Here is an 18,405-nt window from a genome sequence, read left to right as displayed (position 1 = left end):
GTTTTATAATGTTATTTGAAGATAGATTGTGATAAAAAGACACATTATAATTTTTACACTGACCATTTTTTAAAAGTAAGCAAAAGTAAGTATAACTAAAACAGGAATGCTAAAAATGGTTTCCTTATCTATACAAAGGCAAAAAAGGAGAAGGAAGAGAGGAACAAAGCCCACATGGGCCGAATGTAAGACAAATATCAAGAAAATGGACTCAAGTCTGCCCGTATTCATGAGTATATTAAATATAAATGGACTAAGTCCTCCAAAGAGAAAGCAGAGATGTTCAGTCTTAATGAAAACAATAATGCTTCAATATAATCTATTAAAGCCAAAGTACATGAAATAGAAAGATATATAGGTTGAAAATAAAAGTATAGAGAATATTACATTAACTACATTGATATTAATCAAAGCATACTTTAAGACAAATAATATTATCAGTGATAGAGACATTTTATAGAGAGTAAATGGTCAATTAAGATGACAGGAATCTTTTTTATGAATCTAATGTTAGAGCTTCAGATACATAAAGCAAAAATATGAGAATACTAAACAGAAATATGCAAGTTCACAATCATTTTTGGAGATTTTAACTCAGTAACTGATTATACAAATAAATAAAATATCTATAAGGACGTAGAAAGTTTGAACAATATCATTAACCAACTTAACCTAATTTATATTTTTAGAATGATATACCTAAACACTGCTAATGTATATTATTTTCAAGTACACACAGAATATTTCCCAAGATGGGTCATATACTGGGCCATAAAATCATTCTCAATAAGTGTTAAAGGATCAAAATCATACAAAGAAAGATATAAAAAATTCCCTGTAGATCATTCATCCCCTGAAATATAGAAACAAAAATGCTGCACATAGTTTTAGCTAATCAAATCAAGCAATATGTAAAAGAGCATAATACATCATGATTCAGGGAGGTTTATTCCAGAAATGCATGGTTAGTTCATTTCAAAGTTAACCTGTATAACTCACCATATTAACAAGAAAAAGAAAAAACTATATTCTTAATGGACGCAAAAAAAAAACACTTGACAAACACCAGCCTCCACTCATGGTGGGTAACTACAGCTCCCAGCACAGCGAGGACCGAATGCTTTGTCCTAAAAATCGGGGATTATACCAGGACTCGTTCTCGCTCTCCAATTCAGCGTTGCGTTGGAGGTCCTAGCTGGTGCAGTAAAGCAACAACAAAAATAAAAGGCATTCTGATTACATGATCACCTTTGTAGAGAATTTGGTGGAGTCCACAAGAAAAGCTGCTAAAACTAGTAAGTAACAAAGTAAATACACAAAAACCAATAGCAATAATTAGGTACTGAAATTTTTAAAATACCACTTAAAATAGCATCCAAGTTTATAAAACATTTATGGATAAATCTGGCAAAGTATGTGTAAGGCTTACACTAAATATTAGAAATTATGGATGAGAGTAATCAAAGCCCTAAAGTAATAGAGATGTGTATACCATGATCCTATATCAGAATAAGTAATAGTGTTAAGGTGGCAGTTTCCCCCAAGTTGACCTATAGATATAATACTAAAAGTATCATCGATGAAAGAAAAGTTGATAATTTCAACTTTGTCGAAATTAAATATTTTCTTCCTTTAAAGAAGAAATACTGCTAAGAGAAGGAAAAGGTAACAGACTGGGGAGAAATATTTACAAATAATACACCTGAAATGTACTTTTCTTCACAATTAATAAGGAACTCTCAAAACTCATTGGAAAGAAAAAAGCAAGCAAATAAAAATTTGAGCAAAAGATTTGAAAAGACATTCACCAGAGAAGAAAAAGAGGTGGCAAATGAGCTCTACGAAATGTCCCAAGTCGTGGTTCATCAGGGAAATGAAAGTTAAGGCCACACGAGATGCCACTTCATGCCTGTTAGAGCGGCTGAAGTTTAAAAGGCTGACCACCCCAGGGGTAGTCACGAGGGGGAGGCACGGCGCCCTCCCGCACGCCGGTGGGAGTGTGCAATGGCACAGCTGCTTTGGCAAACACGTCCACGTTTTCTTAAGAAACTAAACACACACCCACTCTCTGACCCAGGCATACCCCTCCTGCCCAAGATAAACAAAAACATAGCAGTCCATTCAAAAACATGCCCATGAATATTCATGGAAGCTTCACTAGTAATTGCCAGCAACTGGAACAGCACAAGTGCCCCCAGCAAGTGACAAACAAATTGTGTTCGATCCATCCCACGGAGCCCTGCTCAGCAACACCTGTGAACGGACTACAGAGGCCTGCGGTGGCGTGGACAAGTCCCAAAATCATTCTGACTTAAAGACAGAAAAAGAGCAAACACTGTTAAATTTACATTTGTGCAGACTTTTGGAAAGTGCAAACTAATGTAACAGGACAGCAAATCAGGGGCCGCCCAAGGATGCAGGGTGGGAGTGTGGGGGCAGTGGGTTGGGGGCCGAGTAAACTGCGAGGGTGGCAGAGGGTGGCAGAGGTGACGGGCGTGACAGGCGTGTTCACAGTCTGACCCTGGTGATGGTCTCACCGGGGCATAGCTCTGTCAAGACAAGTGTGTGCTGTTCACTGTATGTCAGTTACACCTTAATAAAGATGAAAGGAAAAAGAGATGAGCAATCAACACAAATGTGTAAAAATTTTCAACAGATACTTTATTAAAAATTTTACACATGGCCAAAATGGCATCGAAGATGCTAACATCCTTGTCCGTCAGGGAAATGCAGTGTGGAACCGTGAAGAGCCACCACTCTGATTGGCTGAACTTTTGTAAGAAATCTGTAATGCCAGCTGTTGGTGAGGATGTAGACGGATGGCACCTCTCAGCCTGCTGGGATGGAACTGGTACAGCCTCTCTGGGGTTTCTCTCTGGCAGGACATCCATCTCTCTGGGGACGTGGCAGTTCTGCTGTTGGACGTCCACCCAGAGGAAGGACATGTGGTCACAGGGAGCCCTACACACAATGTTAATGGTGGCCTGACTTACTCCCAGCAGCCCCAGACGGGAAACACCCAGAGGTCCACCAGCAAGCCCACCACCTCCTGTCTCCTGGCCTGAAAACGTGCTGCCGCGGGACACCGAGTTGGGCAATCCAGGGTTCCCTCCAGCCCTCAACTCAAGCTATGCCACAGGGAACAGCACATGCAAAGGCACAGAGCTAGGAGAACCAGGGCCACTCCAGCCACACACACAAAGTTCACTTGATGAAAAAGCTGCCTGCTTGTGCTTGTTTCCACTGACCGCTGGCGGGCAGCCAAGTTACAGCGGTAGGGCTGTTCTCTGGGTCCACATTCTGCCCGTGGCGCACACAGTTGTGCCTGCGTGTAGGGGGGGATTGATGGGTGGCCGTGGTTACTGTGTCATCCCTGATTCCTGGACAGAGAAAACTGCCTGCAGAGAGCCCAACTCCACTCTGCTGTGGGGAGCCAGCTCAGAGCCGGGCTCAGTCGGGGAGCAGCCCCTCACACCTGCGCACTCATCTGTGCCCCCAGCATGGCAGGATGGGAGCCCAAGGTCACAGCGCGGTCACATGTTCTCACTGTCCCGGCTTAGCTGCTTCTCTCCCAGCTGTGATTCTGTCCCAGGTGCCCCCCTGGGATGAGGTGGGGTCACACAGGAGGGCAGGCTGCTTGCTGGTCCTAGAGACGGTCATGGCAATGCAGCACGAGCGGCAGTGACGCTTCGTGAGAACCCTTGCGCTTGTCCCATTTTTCTTCAGAGTTAAATTCTGTGGGGGCAGAAGATATACTCCATCTTGTCTGATTCGGCTTCTCATGCCACCGCATGTGGGGAGCTGCCTGGGTCCTCACCAACACTTGTCCATGTCTCCCAATTGGATTCCTCAGAGATGATTGGACAGACACAGAAAAACACCACAGCCTCATTCCCTAAAGTTTTATCGTGCTTTCTGTCAACTCGTAATTTTCGAGGAGGAGACGACGCCTCGCGACTGTCCGGCCGTCATCGTACTTTATAGAGCGAGAGACCGAGGCTGAGAGACAGTGTGAAATTGCTCGAGGCAAACACTCAACTGGTGGTTCAGCTGAAATCAGAACCCAGAAATTCTTGCTCAACTGTTTCATGTTTTTTTAAGCCCAAACCAAGGCCACCAAGTTCCCTCCTCCAAACTCAGGGAGCAGGAGTTGTGTCACTTTCCGTCACGGACCGCAGACGGACCAGGGGTCCCTGACACGGGTTGCGTCCAGCTCTGCTCCTTGTGGGTCATCTTGTCTCCACATCTAAAATGGGGATCATGTGTGCACACCGTAGGGTTGACTTCAGGGTCAACAAGGATGAGAACATGTAAACCCACAGCACAGCCTGGCCCCGTGGCCGTACAGTGGCCTGTGCCGACTGCTTACCCACGGTGCACAGACAGGCGGACACAGCTGTCTGCTCCGGGCTGTTCCCTTCGCTGACTAGCTGGGTACGGGGCTGCAGGTGCAGCTCCTGGAAAGGGCAAGGCGCAAACCAGAAAGAGCGCAATGAAGAAGGGAGTGCAGGGTGGGTGGCGAGGAGAAATAGCGGTTGCCTCACGTCACACGTTGTCTCCTTAGAGTCATTCTGAGCTCGCATAATGCGGTGTCGCATGCTAACATTGCACCTCGTGTGACCATTGAACTTCTGCCAAATTCATCGGTCCTGTAGTTTAAATCTTAACACCTCTTCACCCTCATAGATCTTGTAAACTCTGTAAAAAACTGTTGGGGGACTTTCCCCCGCTAACTGAAAGCTCTACATCTGGGCTGCAAAGATAGCACCACTATCCCAGCCAAAGATAGACCGGTGCGAGGCTCCTCTAAATGCAGATTTCTTTTGTCCTGGTGACAGGGCTGTCAGTAAGAGTGACACCTCCAGTCTTCCTCCCCTGCACGTGGGCGGGCCACTTAGAGTCTGAACACTATTAGGTACTGACAACCTTTTTGCTGTGTATGGAGAGAGAGAGAGAGAGAGAGAGAGAGAGAAGTGGCCGGAGGGGGAAAGAAAAAGTCAGAGAAAGAGAAAACGGGTCGCCAGCATCACCCGGTGTGCCCGAGCACAGGAAGGCACCGTGGCGTTGCCTCGACCATGCATTAATGAGCGGGAGGTGGGGGGTTTCTGAGCCCCGCCAAACCTTGCGGTGTCCAGCAGCCCCATGGGGCCATCTCATTAGGAAGCCAGTGGACAGCCCCGCTGCCATGTGCGGTGTCACGCCGGCAGCAAGCGCGTCTTGATCAATGTGCTTGTCAACTGCCTTCGGGCTAGGAGACAAACTGGAGAAAATGTTTGTGATGTGGCCAAAAGATGGCCCAATTTGGGTTTCCTAATGTGTTTTGGCTCCTTGAAACAAGAGAATATCTGATGAGTGTGAGAGGCCAGTGTGCAGATGGAAGTCCCATCCACTCCGTTTTCTCTGGCGTGTGGGCGTGTAAGGCCTTCCTGGCAGCCTGAACTCGGAACTGTGCCGTCTGGGGCATGGTGGGCCGATTTCCGGGAGAGGAAGGAGGCCTGGCCTTGGCTCACGGACCCTGGCCCAGGTGAAGCTGGAGCAAGGGGATCCACTTCAACGGACAGCTCACTGTTTGGGAGGCGAGGGACACCGTGCAGGCGGCAGCCCTAGGATGTGTGTCATCTGGCTGCAGGGAGCCGCCCTGATTCCCCCAGCTGGACATCGTCACGTCACTGAACTTCCCTGATGATACACTTCCAAGTGCAGGTTCTAGTGTCTGTGGCTTAGCTTGCACTTCAGTCCGTCCCCTGTGTGAAGACAGGCCCACGTTCGCCTCGCTCCCCCTGCAGAATGTGGTGAAGAGCATGGCGCACAGCAGCGCTGGCGCTGGCGCTGGGGAGGGTCATGGGGTCATGATGGCGATGGCGCTCGTGACGGCGGTGCCGGCGGTGCTGGTGGCGAGAACACGTCCTCTGAGCCCTGGGCCAAACCAGGCACTTTTACCTGTACCCCCCCCCCCCAATCCTCACAACTGCTTTAAGAGAAAAAAGCAAATTATTTTCCAGGTCTTGCAGATGGTAACAATGAAGCTCAGAGAGGTTCGATAGTTTGGCCGCAGTGGCGCAGGCTGCACAGAGCTGTGCTGACGGGATTGGGCCTGTCTCCCCACAAGCCTTCCGTCCCCTTGCTGACTGACACTTCCTCGTTCTGCTGGCGCCTGGGGGACGTCCGGGTGAGCGGGTTCTCTCCTTGCATGGACTCACCGCGGGGTGAGGAATGTGCCTGAAGCAGTTCCATCCCACTGTGCACGTCAGGAGCCTTTGGCGGCTTTTCTGAGGTGTCCGCACGCACAGATGGGCCGCGCCACGGTGCCCAGCCTCGATTTCTCTGACATACAGTTAGAAGAACTAACGTGCCGGGAGTGGCCATGCCGTGTGCTGGCAAGTGGCCAATTTTCATGCTTTTAGGTTGCTAATTTCCACATTTGGGCAACTACAGTGTTAAAAATTATTCACCATTACCTTCGAAACCGGACGTCATAGGTTGGTTCCATTAAAGCTTTAAACCATTATAAAATCGGGAGTTTGAGAACGAGTCACAGAATTTTAAACTCTGAGCTGAACGTGGAATAAAAGTACATACAGATGGATAGCTTGTCCTCAATGGGGCTACGGATTTCCTGCTGCTTGAAAGAAAATAAGGTATGAGCAGGTGAGGTAACAACAACAGCAATAGCAGTAGCAGCCACCAGCACTTCTGAGATCATTGCTCATGCTTTACAGGCGACTTAGATGTTAAACAAGTCCTCAAAGCAAAGGCCATGGTGCATGCAGCAGGGGAGGTAGGATTCAACCCGGGCAGCCCTGCCCTGCAACCCACTCTGTGTGCTGTTCTCCTTTCAGCGTGAACCACATGGGAGGAAGCAGCAAGGAGAACACTTTGCTCACTGCTCACCTCCCCGCTCCCAGCCTCTTGGTCCTGAGGTCGGCACCCTCACCCGGAGGCCACCAGCTGCCGTCTCAGGCGGGCCGTGGTTTGCAGAGCGCCTGCCCTGAGCGGCGAGAGCTGGGTGTTCTGTTGTTCCATGGCCTCCGTGGTTTGTACTACCCACTGACATGCTCTTTGCCCTCCCTCCTCACTTTAACTCGGTTTGGAGCATAAACACCCAAATAGGCCGTTTATCCCCATCTACTGGGCAGACTGCGTCGTGCTGGGATCTGCTGCGGGCTGCATCCAGCCTGGCCCGCCCTCGCCCGGAGCCCTCCACATTGGCTCCAATAAAAGCCCCTTGAGTCAAACTGGCAGGTTGGCTGCACTTGTGGCGAAGACAGGAGAGATGCCTGTGGACACATTAATGAGGGGTTTGGGCGTGGATCCCAGCCCCCAGCACAGTGACCTGGCTGGGTATTCAGAGACCACAGATCTGAACAGGGGTCAGGCGGAGCCAAAGACTGACGCTCACACTCCATTTGTGGGAATCGCTGGAGGGGATGTTTGTTGTGGAGCATTTTATTTCTCTCTTGTGACTCTGAATGTCTCTTTTCTAAAGGAAAAGTGTTGATTTCAGTGAGTACTTGGACAAACAATTCGGATGGCAGCTAAAATCTCATCGTTTTAGAAATAAAACAATCCTATTGTTTTATTTGACAAAAGAAAATGGAGTCTCAAAAGGTCAAGTGATTTGCCCAAGTCCAAATGTGAGAACGGAAACTAGAACCCGCACCAACCCCAGCTGCCTGATTTCCCGCTTGCCGCGCCAGAGGCCATCCTGGGAGGCTGGACCCAAGCCAGACCTGGGGGACTGAGCCGCTTGTCTTAAACCCGTGATGATGGCTGCACCTCTCCCTTATATCCCCAGGCACATGCTCCATTGACTCCATGTTGACCGTCTGCTCGGGGGAGGCACAAGTAGAAAGTGTCAGTGGGCAAGCTGTTTAAAACGTGCGACCCATGGACCCCACGCACAGTGTGCAGCGAGCTCTGAGGATGCCCTGGGGCAGGAGTCGCCTTCCGGAGACTCAGAGTTGGAAGTCCCTGCTTGTCTGTGCAGGGTCGGCGGTGCCATCACCGCAGGCAGAAGAATGTGACTTCTGTTGTTTTTCTAGCTGTCCCAGAACTAAGAACACCCGGCCTGGCTTTGCCTAGTGGCAAAGCAAAGCATGATGAGAATACATCCCCCCAGAGACCTTGTGAAAGGGGCAAGGGGGAGACGTAGGTGAGGCTTCACGGATGGCCATGTGGACCAGGTCGTGGATTCACTGTTGTGTGTCATTACCCCAGACACCCCGGCGATTTCCCTGGTGCAGGAGGTTGCTGTTAAGGGACACGGGTATGGGAGTGATTTAAGGAATCAGCAAAACCACTTCCTACCCACGAGGGGGCCATGATAACAAGGATGACTGAGTGGCCAGTGCAGCTGAGGACGTGGGGGAAGTGGAGCCGCACGCGTTGCCGGAGCAGCCGCGCTGCAGACCCGCGGGCCGGGCCCTGCTAAGTCACACGCAGAGTCACACCACCACCCAGCAATCGCATGTCCCGAGGCGTGTACCCCCGAGAATGAGGAACACCTGCCCGCATAAAAGCAGGCCTTCGAACGTCCACAGCACCATTGCTTGTGTTGGTCCCAAACGTCCAACAGCCAATGAATAAACAGGCAAAATGCGTGCTGCCCTCCACCCAGGTTATTTTGCAGCCATAAAAAGGAATGTAGCCCCGACACACGGCGCGGCACACCTTGCAAACTATGCTGTGTGAGGGAAGCCAACACGCAGGGCCGCCTAGGGCAGGATTCCATTTATGTGAGATGTCCCACAAACCCACAGAGACAGAGTAGATGAGCGGTTGCCAGGGCAGGGAGTGGGTGAGGAAGAATGGGGTGTGAGCCTGGAGGTTCTGTTTGGGGTGATTAGAATGTTCTGGAGTTAGTGTCATGGTGGAATAGCATGTGGTATTTGCACAGCTACACTGAAACAGCAGAGCTGGGTGGATTTCATAGTATGTGAATTAGTCTCAAAGCTGCTATTAAAGACCAGTGCAGCAGTGCCCGCAGCCTTGGAACCTGGTCCGGGGTCGCGCCCGTGCTGGGTGTGCATCCCAGGTGCCTGGCGCCGGTCAGGGCCTTGAAAGTCCAGACCACGTGTCATGCCAGCGCGTGGCTGGTAACAGAGACTCACCCACTGCTGTTTCGTCCCCCGCCCCTGCAGGGTGAGGACCCCCTGACCGACAGTGCGCTGACCTACGTGGACCAAACGTCGGCTCTGACCTACGCCCCTGCGTCCCGGGACGGGCGCCCTGTGGGCCACCCGCCGCAGCCCCTCAGCAGGCCCCAGCCTGACGAGCTCAGCCCCAAGGGGGATGGCAGAGTGGACAAGCGGAACGTCCTTGGGCAGCTGATGTTCTACTTGGCTTATAGGCCCCCCTCACCCACCAAGAAGGGCCCCCTCACGCCTTACGACCTTATGCGCATGCCTTGGAGGGAACCCCAGAAACGGCTTTCGCCGCCAGAAGACCCCACCGATGCCCCAGGCCTGGATGATGGTAAGCCAGCCTCCCCGCCCCCTCTGGTGTTTTTGTTGTCAACTCCGTCCATCTTTCTGGCACCTTCCCAGCGCTAGTCCCCCACTGCATCCTGGGTGGGGCAGGCGCCAGGCACCTGTGAGAAGGGGCGCCTTCGAGCTGTGCTCCTCCCTGTGCTGCGGCAGGAGGGGAGGCGGTCAAGTGCGCGGGCGAGTTCCGCAGCAGGGGCTGCAGGGCGGGGTGGATCGCCCCCTGGTGGACCGGTGCTCACAGGCGCTTAAACTTCACGGGAAACAGGTGGGCCCGTGGCCGGCTCTGGCCCCAAGTTGGATGGCTGCACGGTGTTCTGGAAGGTGGACTATGAATGCTCTAGGTTCGGCCCGTGCGGTGACTTCGCCACACGCTCACCGCTGCTGTGCTCACACTCACGCCCAGCTCCCACGTGTATGCTTTTTTCCCTTGTCCCCAGAGGCACCCAGTGTGAGACAAATGCCACTCGCCATGCACTGCCTGCACTGTGTGGCCTGCCGTGGGCCTGATGCTCTCGGGAGTGGCACCGGGGCTCTCAGCCTGGTCAGTGGGTTGGGCCCCTGTCGGGCTCGTCTGAGGGAGAAGGGCATTTACTGGCTCCTGCTCCTCTCTGAGGCACAGAGGGCTCTGAGCCATTCACTTTCTAAGAGCTTTCTAAGACCATGAAGTGCAAAATGAGATTCTGATAAAATACACCTTCTCCTTTGAAGATCTGCAAACAATAAAATGAAGCAGGTAACAGGTTTTAAAAAACACATTGACCGAGAATCACATTCATATTAGCGTTCTATTTTTGGAGGTCTGCTACACGTCGTTGCTTTTCAGCGAGGTAGCGCGCCCGCTCTCTGCCCATACGGCGAAGTGAAAGAAATGCAAAGTTGTGATTAGAGGGGCCGTGCGAGGCCATTGCCAGTGCTTTCTCCCCTGCCTGTCTGGGCCAAGAGAGGCGCGTGAGACACGGCTCACGCCCCCGACTAGGAGCCGCCCGCACAGAAACACGCCATCGGTGGGGTTGGCACTGCCAGGGGTCGCTCCCCAGGGTGGAGTTTTCCCTGCGGGGGCAGTTTTCTTCGCTTTAAACCGTGCACTCCCCTGAGGCTTCTGTAGGCCTGGCCACCGCCTTCCGTGCTCCCACGGTCACGGCACCCGTCACTGCCCTCCCCCGCTGGTGTGCTTCCCGGTGGCCATTGTGTTTCTGGCCTTGCCCGCTCAGCACGGCCTCACACCTCTGCCGCAGAGCCCCCGATGAAGGGCACCCCGCCACTGGGGGGCACGCAGCGCTGCGTGCAGGCCCCTGGCCCCGTCCGTGGTGCTGGCCACCCTCTCCTGTCCCTCCGCTTCGGTGCACCTGCTCACGTGGGGCTAGCCTGTCTTTAACAGCTGCTGCTTTATTGCGTTACCATCTCCCACAACTTAAAAATCCTGGCATGGACAACCTCCGTCTTTGTTACTGAAAGAGGTAATACTGCTGCCCACCAAAGGGACTCAAATCTGCCAGGAAGCTGGGTGGTGCCAGAGAGAGGTCACCTGCTCCATGGGTCTCTTTTCATCTTCTCACATCCTCCTTGAAAATTCTCTCTCCCCCTTTTTTTTAACCCTCACCTGAAGACAAGTTTTTTATTGATTTGAGAGAGGGAGTGAGAAACATCGATCAGTTGCCTCTTCTATGCGCCCCGTCCGGGGATGGCACCTGCAGACCAGGTATGCGCCCTGCCCAGGGATCGAACCCACAGCCTTTCAGTGCATGAAACAACGCTCCAACCTACTGAGCCATGTGGCCAGGGCCCAGTGACCCCCCTGGACTGCATAATTTGGTTGGTGTTTATTCCTGGGCTACGTTACAAAGTTGGTTATCTTTTTACGTATAACATTTTCCCGACCACACCGAGTGCTTCGAGGGGCACGATGTAAAGTGTCCGTCACAGAAGAGAGGACATGTGTCCCTGGGCCTCAGCAGGCAGCAGCCCCCAGGCCCCCTTGTGCCTCTGTGAGCCCGGCCCTCGAGCGGTGTCCCCTGACGGAATGGCGGAGCTGCGTTTTGCTGGAAGATGAGCCCGACCACGACAGCCTGCCCCATCCTAAAGTCTGTCCTAGAGTCGTCACAGCACCAAATACCTCATCAGCGTCAAATTTCTCAGTTGTCATAATTTTCTTTCCAGTTGGTTCTGAATCAGAATACAAAGGTCCACTGAGTTGGTGGATACATCTGGTAACCCCTTTTAATCAACAGAAGGTTTCTCCACCCTCTTTCCTCGCAATTTATGTATTTATTTTAGAAACTGGTTCACTTGTCTCATAGTTGTGCACCTTCTGGATTTTGCTGATTGCGTCCCAAAGAAAACATACAGCTGTGTATTTCCTGGACCTGTGTATGTCCAGAAACATGACCACTTTCATTCAATGTTTAGCAAAAGGGCTTCAGAGATGGTGACGTGTCTTTTCGTGAGGAGGACGCTGTCTCCGTGTGTCTTACTTTGTCACGCTGACAGGGTGGGCCACTCAGCCTGCCTGGCAGATTGCACCTGGGCTGTCGGAAAAGCGCTCGACCCCCAACGAGATGAGCAGCGCCCCCACCCCAGGCTGTGCCCTGTCCTCCCCTCCAGAACACGCCAAACGGCCGCAGTTGCGCACTCGTTTGATTATTTGATCAGAGCTGGGGAAGCCAGCAATCGTGTCTCTCTCTCATCGTCCGCATCCCAGGGTCCAGCACGTGCCGGGCACGGTGTTTGCTGAGTGAGGGAATAAGTTCTTACGCACAGAGGGTCTCGGATGGTGTTTCCTTCAGCCTTGTTTTTCTGACAAGGAAACTGCAGCTTGAGAGGGTAAATGATGTCTTGTCCCAACATCGGATCGTTTGAGACAGAGGTGGAGTCCTTACAAGCCAACTGTCCAAAATCCAGGTTTGAACACAATATCCTTTGTTACTCCAGCAAATTGGTCCTGGACGCTAATGTTTGAAATGGCCTTAGAGCTCCAGATTCTCTCTTTAACTGTTCCTTGTGCGCATGTTCCCTGTTGAGCTGGTAGCAGGGGCAGTGGCATAGACAAGATCACCTGGGTACAGACTCCTCCCCTTTCGTGTGGAATGAAAATGGACAAGAAAAGACCAGCTTCTCTAAATTCACGGTCCAGGGTCCTCCGAAGTTTCCCTCTCCGAAACCGTTCCCTGCGGGTTGTAACCGATGGCCAACAATAGCAGACACCGGGCCGTTTCCCACCACAGCCTAGGAAGTGCTCGTGCCGTTCGGTACGGCCACCCCAGGCCCTCGTGAGAAGCCCAGACAGAGCCACTGCCCCAGCACAACACCCCATAAAGGCGTGGCGCATGGCAGCGTGCTCCACGAAGCACAGCAAGGGAGGCGGAGGGGAGCTGAAGGCGGGGCCCTGGAGAGCCGGCACCCCAGACGCCCGAAGGGCTGCCCACCGAGCAGGGCTCAAGGAACCTGTGAAAACTGCCAGGTGACTCACATGACCTTTGACCTCAGTGACCTGTGAAGCTCAGGCTCCAGGTGGAACACTAGGAAACCCACCCGTACCTGCTGCCACGTGAGTGACTGGTGCGTCAGGCACGGCTTCCTGCATGTGGTAAACGTTCACCTGGTAAAGACCTTGCGGAAAAGAGACCATCTTCCTTCACTTAGTCATTGTTTACACCTTGTCCCCTTTCAAAGCTTTGAAGGAACATGAGTCTCAAAGGCCTGCATGAGGTAGGACAGTGGCAAGGACTAAGGTCACAGCGCAGGGTGGCTGTGCCGGGTTCAGACATCGTCCGGTCCAGCTCCCCAGCACCAGATGCGGTGCCCTGGGTCGCCACCCTGGTGGAGGGCTCCCCGCCAGACGGTTGTCCTATAATTTCATGGCCCGTCCACTACGGAAATCACAATTTGTAAATGATTATCTGTTGTACTTTTCTACCAGTTATCAGTGTTGTAAATGATTTCCATGCAAAACCCGAGTAATTCATATATAGATAGAAAAACACACCGTCACCCAAGATAAGTGCTGTCAGCGTCGGGAGTGTGTCCTTGTCCCCTGAGTCTCTGTGTGGCTGTGCCTCTGGTTGCACACGGCCGCCGGGGGCGGGGGCGGGGGCCAGCCGTCAGCTGCTGCACCTTCGCCTCTCCTGTCCCTTCACGGGCGGTTCCACCCCCAGGCCGGGATTAACACGCAGGCCGGTCTTAGGAGCTCATCTACTCTCAGACAATGAAATGTGCCATGTCCATTTTTATGTTTAAATTTTTAACCGTGGGGAAGCACATGTGGGTTTGGACCTGATGGTAAGCCGAGTTCCTGGCTGCAGGCCTGTCACCCCTGCACACTGGTCATCTGCCGCCCAGCACTTCGCTCCTGGCAGGGAGTTCGCCCCCTCCCTCTTCGGAGCCGTGTCTGCACGTGGGATCCGGTGCTCTGCTCGTGCTCGGTGGCTGCAGGCAGACTTCAGTGACACGGCCGCCGGCCGTCGCCGGACCGTTTCCTCGTCCAGTCTGGCATGTGCCACCAGCACGTGTCCAGGCTGCGTCCCTCGTCACCGTCTGTTTACATTCTCAGCACGCAGAGTCACGTTAACGTGACTCTCACAGAAACACCCTTTAAAAAGCAATTTGAGTGCCAATCCTGCCACCAGCTAAATCACGTAATTAATGCCAAAGCTAATTGGATCCTTCTGTTCTTTGCCTCACTGTCACTTGTGACGGAGGGAGAGTTGGACCAAGGGTGCTGTTCTACAAGTAAAAAGCAGACGGCCCGCCCGAGCCGGGGCTCCTGTCACCCAGGCGGCAGCCCGGCCCCTCTCATCTGGCCAGCAAGCGGCGCACGCCACCTGGCTGTCAAACCTCGGCCCCTCACGCTGGAAGGAGAACATACTTTACTGCACCGGTGGTGTGTTCAGTGAAAAGAGACAGGACGCGGACCCCTGACTGTGCCTCTGTCTCCCAGGTGGAGGCCCAGATAAGGACAGAATAAAATAATAAGCTCCCTCTGAATTTCTCTGAATTATTTACAAATACCTGAGAGTTGGCCTCCCGATATCAAATGAACTATATGCTCTCCAAACAAAAGGGGCGCAGTGCATCCCGGTGATGGTAGCAATGGCGGTGATGATGGTGATGGCAAAGGTGGCGATGACGGTGACGCGTGTGTGGACGTGGCTAAACTGCACCCTCACGCATAGGTGGCCATAAGGCCCTCGGGGGCGAAAGCTGCGTGAGCCACGCCCGCTGAGCCAGAGCAGTGCTGCAGCGCGGTGTTCTGCGCGCCGCTGCTTATGCGCGGAAGCCTGCAACAGTGCTCAGGGGACCCTTTTAAGAAACGTAATTTAGTAGGGCAGGCCTGTCACAGTTGTGCTTGTGAGCAGATCTCCTCCCCCTGGCCTTGCGTATTTGATGTCCCGACATTTCAAGTAATTGCTCTGGTTGAGCCACTTGGAGCGTCAAAAGCTACGTAAAACGCCATTGGAAGCTGCCCGGTCTCAGAATTCGTGGTGCAGTTGATGGAACAAAGGAACGTTCCGCTTTGATGCACACGGTGTCTGATTGTGCTCCGTGCTCGGCCCCTCTGCCGTCCACCGGGGCGAGCTGGATTATGTCAAGGGGTTTCCTCGTCCCCGTTTGCCTTCAGGTGACTGACAGGGCTTCTTTGCGGTGGCTCGGTGTGGTCCACGGGGGTGGCCCGGAGGAGGTTCCCAACGCGCACAAAGGTTCTCCTGGGAAGTCGGCATCTGCCGGGGGTCGGTCCTGGTTGCCTAAGGTATAGGAAAGTTATTTTTCACTAGAGATAACCCAGAAAGATTCCTTTTTGGATGAGAATTCTTTTAGGAATTATGTTTTATTATTCCATTTGGAAGTTGGGTATTTCTTACTATAGTCGTTCTAAGAGGTCCACAGAAACATGAGTCTTGTCATGTGAAAATCTCCTTCTGTTCTTTCCTCCAAACTAAAGGAAGCGAAGAGAAAATAGGTGTTTGGTGACCATAAGACATAATTTTTTCGAGTTTTTAATTGAATACAGAATATTGTATTGAAAGAGGGGCCCAGTTTCACCCTAACTGTATTGATAGACGGGGGTGACAATCGGGGTGCTTTATGTCATTTCATTTTGTCAGCAGCCCCTTCACGTGGGGTCTTTGACTGCTTTTCACAGGCAGGACCTCCGGCCTCAGTGACAGACACAGGGGCCGAGGGTGACTGACCCCAGAACACAGCACTTTTCTGCAGCGTGTTACCTTGTTTCTCCAGAGAACGGTGGCACTTCTGGGTGGGGGTCCTCCAGGACGTGGGGCCTGACTCGCCCTGCGTTTGCCCAGCGCCCACGGAGGGTGCTGGGGGCTCCCTCCCGCCCGGCGTCCCCGGCATCCCCGGCACCTGTGCCTGACGCTCACGCAGCCCCGACAGCTTCGCGTGGGGCCCCTGGGCATTGTCCAGCTCCTTCCTGTCTCCAGCACCTCACGTCCCGCCCACCCCAGGGCGCCCCCCCGCCCCCCAGGCGGCGCCCTGCCGAGCCCCCTCCCGAGCCCGGGATCGCTGCAGGAGCCGCCCCCGGCCTCCTCGCCCTGACCCCGAGCCGGTGGCGCAGCGTCCCTGTCACCCCGCACATGACGTGGCGTCCCACTGCCCACGCGCAGCCAGGGCTTCCCCGCCTCCGTAAGGACAGAGGTCCCTGTCACAGTCTGAGACGCTGCGTATCTGGGCGCCCCCCCCCACGACTTCTCTCTCTCCACGCCCTGCCCCCGCCCCCTCGCAGCTCCGTCCCAGCCTCTCTGGCCGCTGTGCTGCTCCTCCAGGCCCGACGCCGCGGGGCCTTGGCACTGCGCTTCCCGGGGCCCAAAGAGCCTTCCGCCCGGACCCCGCCTGCCGCAGTCCCTGCTCGGCTCCAGTGGCCCGCGTGACGCAGCCTCCCCCCGCCCGCCCCTGCCTCCCACACCCTGGGCGGTCTTCCCACAGCCCCGATCACCACCAGACAGGCATCCTCTGTACTTACGGCTTTAATTGTCTTTTTCTGTCTCTTCTAATGTGGATGAAGTTTCCATAAAAGTAAGGGCTTGTTAAATGCTTCATTTCTGCACTTTGAAGGTAGCTGTGCCTAGAAATTGTGCAATAAGTGTTTGTGGACAGTGGGTGGCAGGGGGAAGAATGAAGGAATGGAGGGAGGGAAGAAGGAAGGACAGACTGTTCCTCCCTGCGAACTGTCCTGTTTAAACTTGAGGACCTCTGAGGGGCACCAAACACTCGCTGATTTTAGCCACCTTAGACCTGGAACGATCTTGATCATTCTCTCTTGATTGCGGGTCGCATTTTTCTGATTCTCATGTGTCTAGTGATTTTTCTTGCACGCTGGACACTGTGTATGGAGGGACTGGAGAATGTCTCACCTCCCCCTAAAGGGTACTGAGTCGTGTTTTGTTTTTTCCCCCTGAAGCAGTTAAATTTTTAGAGGATCCTTTGGATTTGTGTCAGACCAGGTTGTATATTTTGTTCGCATTGGTCTATTTTGCTGGTCTTTGTGCATTTCCTGTGGTGGAGCTTCAGCGACCCCCTGTAGGCAGCCTGCCCCCGGCTCAGTCCCATCCCCGAAGCTGTCACTCCCCTGGGGGCACAGCCCCTTGTGCAGGGACCCACGGGGACTTGCATGCAGATTTTTGGCCCCGCACCGAAGTCTCCCGTACAGCGCTCCGTTCCTCGGTGCTACTCACCTCACCAGCCCTGAACCCTGGCCCCGGACCCCTCAGCTCTGGGGACTGTCCTGCCGCTCCTCCTGCCCTGGCCCAGAAACTGCCCCCAACGTGAAGCTGGCGAATACGGGCGCCGCACGCGCCTCCCGCCCTCAGCGCTCCTGGCGGCTCTGCCTGCCCCAGAGCGTCAGAGAACTGTTGCCACGTGTATTCTGTCCTTCTCACCGTCGTGTGTTGTGGAAGACACGCCTGTCCCTTCACAGCATTGTGTCCCTAAAGCCGCGCTCCAGCTGCAGCCGGAAGGCAGGGGCAGTCCCGTGTGGGCAGGGGTGTGGGGGCGCCCTCCTCTGACCGTCCCGTTTCTCCCACGATCGCCCGGGGCCCCCAGGCGGCCACACCGTCATCTTCCACCAGCGCGGTGTGTTTATCGTTCTTGGTGTATTTGTTTCACGATGGGGATGTATTGCTTTTATATTCAGAGTAATCACTCAAAATACACCAACCATTTAGGGGAAACGCCTAAGAGGCACACCGCCCCCCAAAGGAAATGGTTCCACTTGTATTTCCTGTGCTTATAAAGGTCATGCCCTTCGCGGCCACGCAGGTAAATGCGCGAGCCGCGCAGAAGGGCGCCGGCGGGGCCCGGGCCGCGTGGGCCGTGGCCAAGGCCTCCCACCCGCAGCTCACGCCAGGGTCCCCACCGCCGCCTGTCCTGCAGGGAGGGGAAGCGGGGGGCGGGCCTGTGCAGTGTGGGGGGGACGGGCTCCCCAGACCAGAGGACAAGGACGGGGACTGGCCTGCAGACAGCGCCTACCTTGAGGCGTCTTTTGGAAAACGGCGCTTTCTTACCCTCCGTTGGTGCCGTCCCCGTCACCCTGTCCAGCTGGCAGCCTCGGAGGACGCGGGGAAGCCGAGCGGGAGGGAGGCCACCTGCCACCTGTGCTGGGCGGGTGCCGCCCCCACCGCGCCCTCCAGGCTCCAAGCCCCTTCGGCCCCCGGGCGGCGGTTTCTCTTTATCGCCTGCGTCCAGCAGAGGGCGGGGACGTGGCCGCTGGACCCATGCCTCTCACGGCGTCGAGGGGCGATGCCCTTTGAGTCCCACACTGATGTGCAACCCAACCTCAGGCACAACACGCGTGTTAGTCAGGCTGCGTGTTGCACAGATGACCGACTGGCCGCCGTGGCCTGAGACATCACACAGGCTTCTCCTGCCAGAGCTGCCAGGAGGGGCCGTGGGCCGTGGGTCGATGGCCACG

General features: G+C 54.0%; 1 protein-coding gene across 1 annotated transcript in view; it reads left to right on the top strand.

The window, feature by feature from the left end:
• Positions 1 to 18,405, top strand: part of PTPRN2 (protein tyrosine phosphatase receptor type N2) — a 265,811-nt gene that overhangs the window by 167,662 nt on the left and 79,744 nt on the right. Inside the window, exon 6 of the mRNA XM_054574797.1 lies at positions 9,141 to 9,474. Within this exon, the coding sequence (XP_054430772.1) occupies positions 9,141 to 9,474 (334 nt within the window). The remainder of the gene's footprint in view (positions 1 to 9,140; positions 9,475 to 18,405) is intronic.

The sequence above is a fragment of the Pteronotus mesoamericanus genome, unplaced genomic scaffold (genome assembly GCF_021234165.1).
Source record: "Pteronotus mesoamericanus isolate MK-2021 breed Mesoamerican mustached bat unplaced genomic scaffold, CSHL_Meso_final contig_265, whole genome shotgun sequence".
In the NCBI taxonomy this organism is placed as follows: domain Eukaryota; kingdom Metazoa; phylum Chordata; class Mammalia; order Chiroptera; family Mormoopidae; genus Pteronotus; species Pteronotus mesoamericanus.
This window is presented reverse-complemented; position numbering and strand designations above follow the sequence as displayed.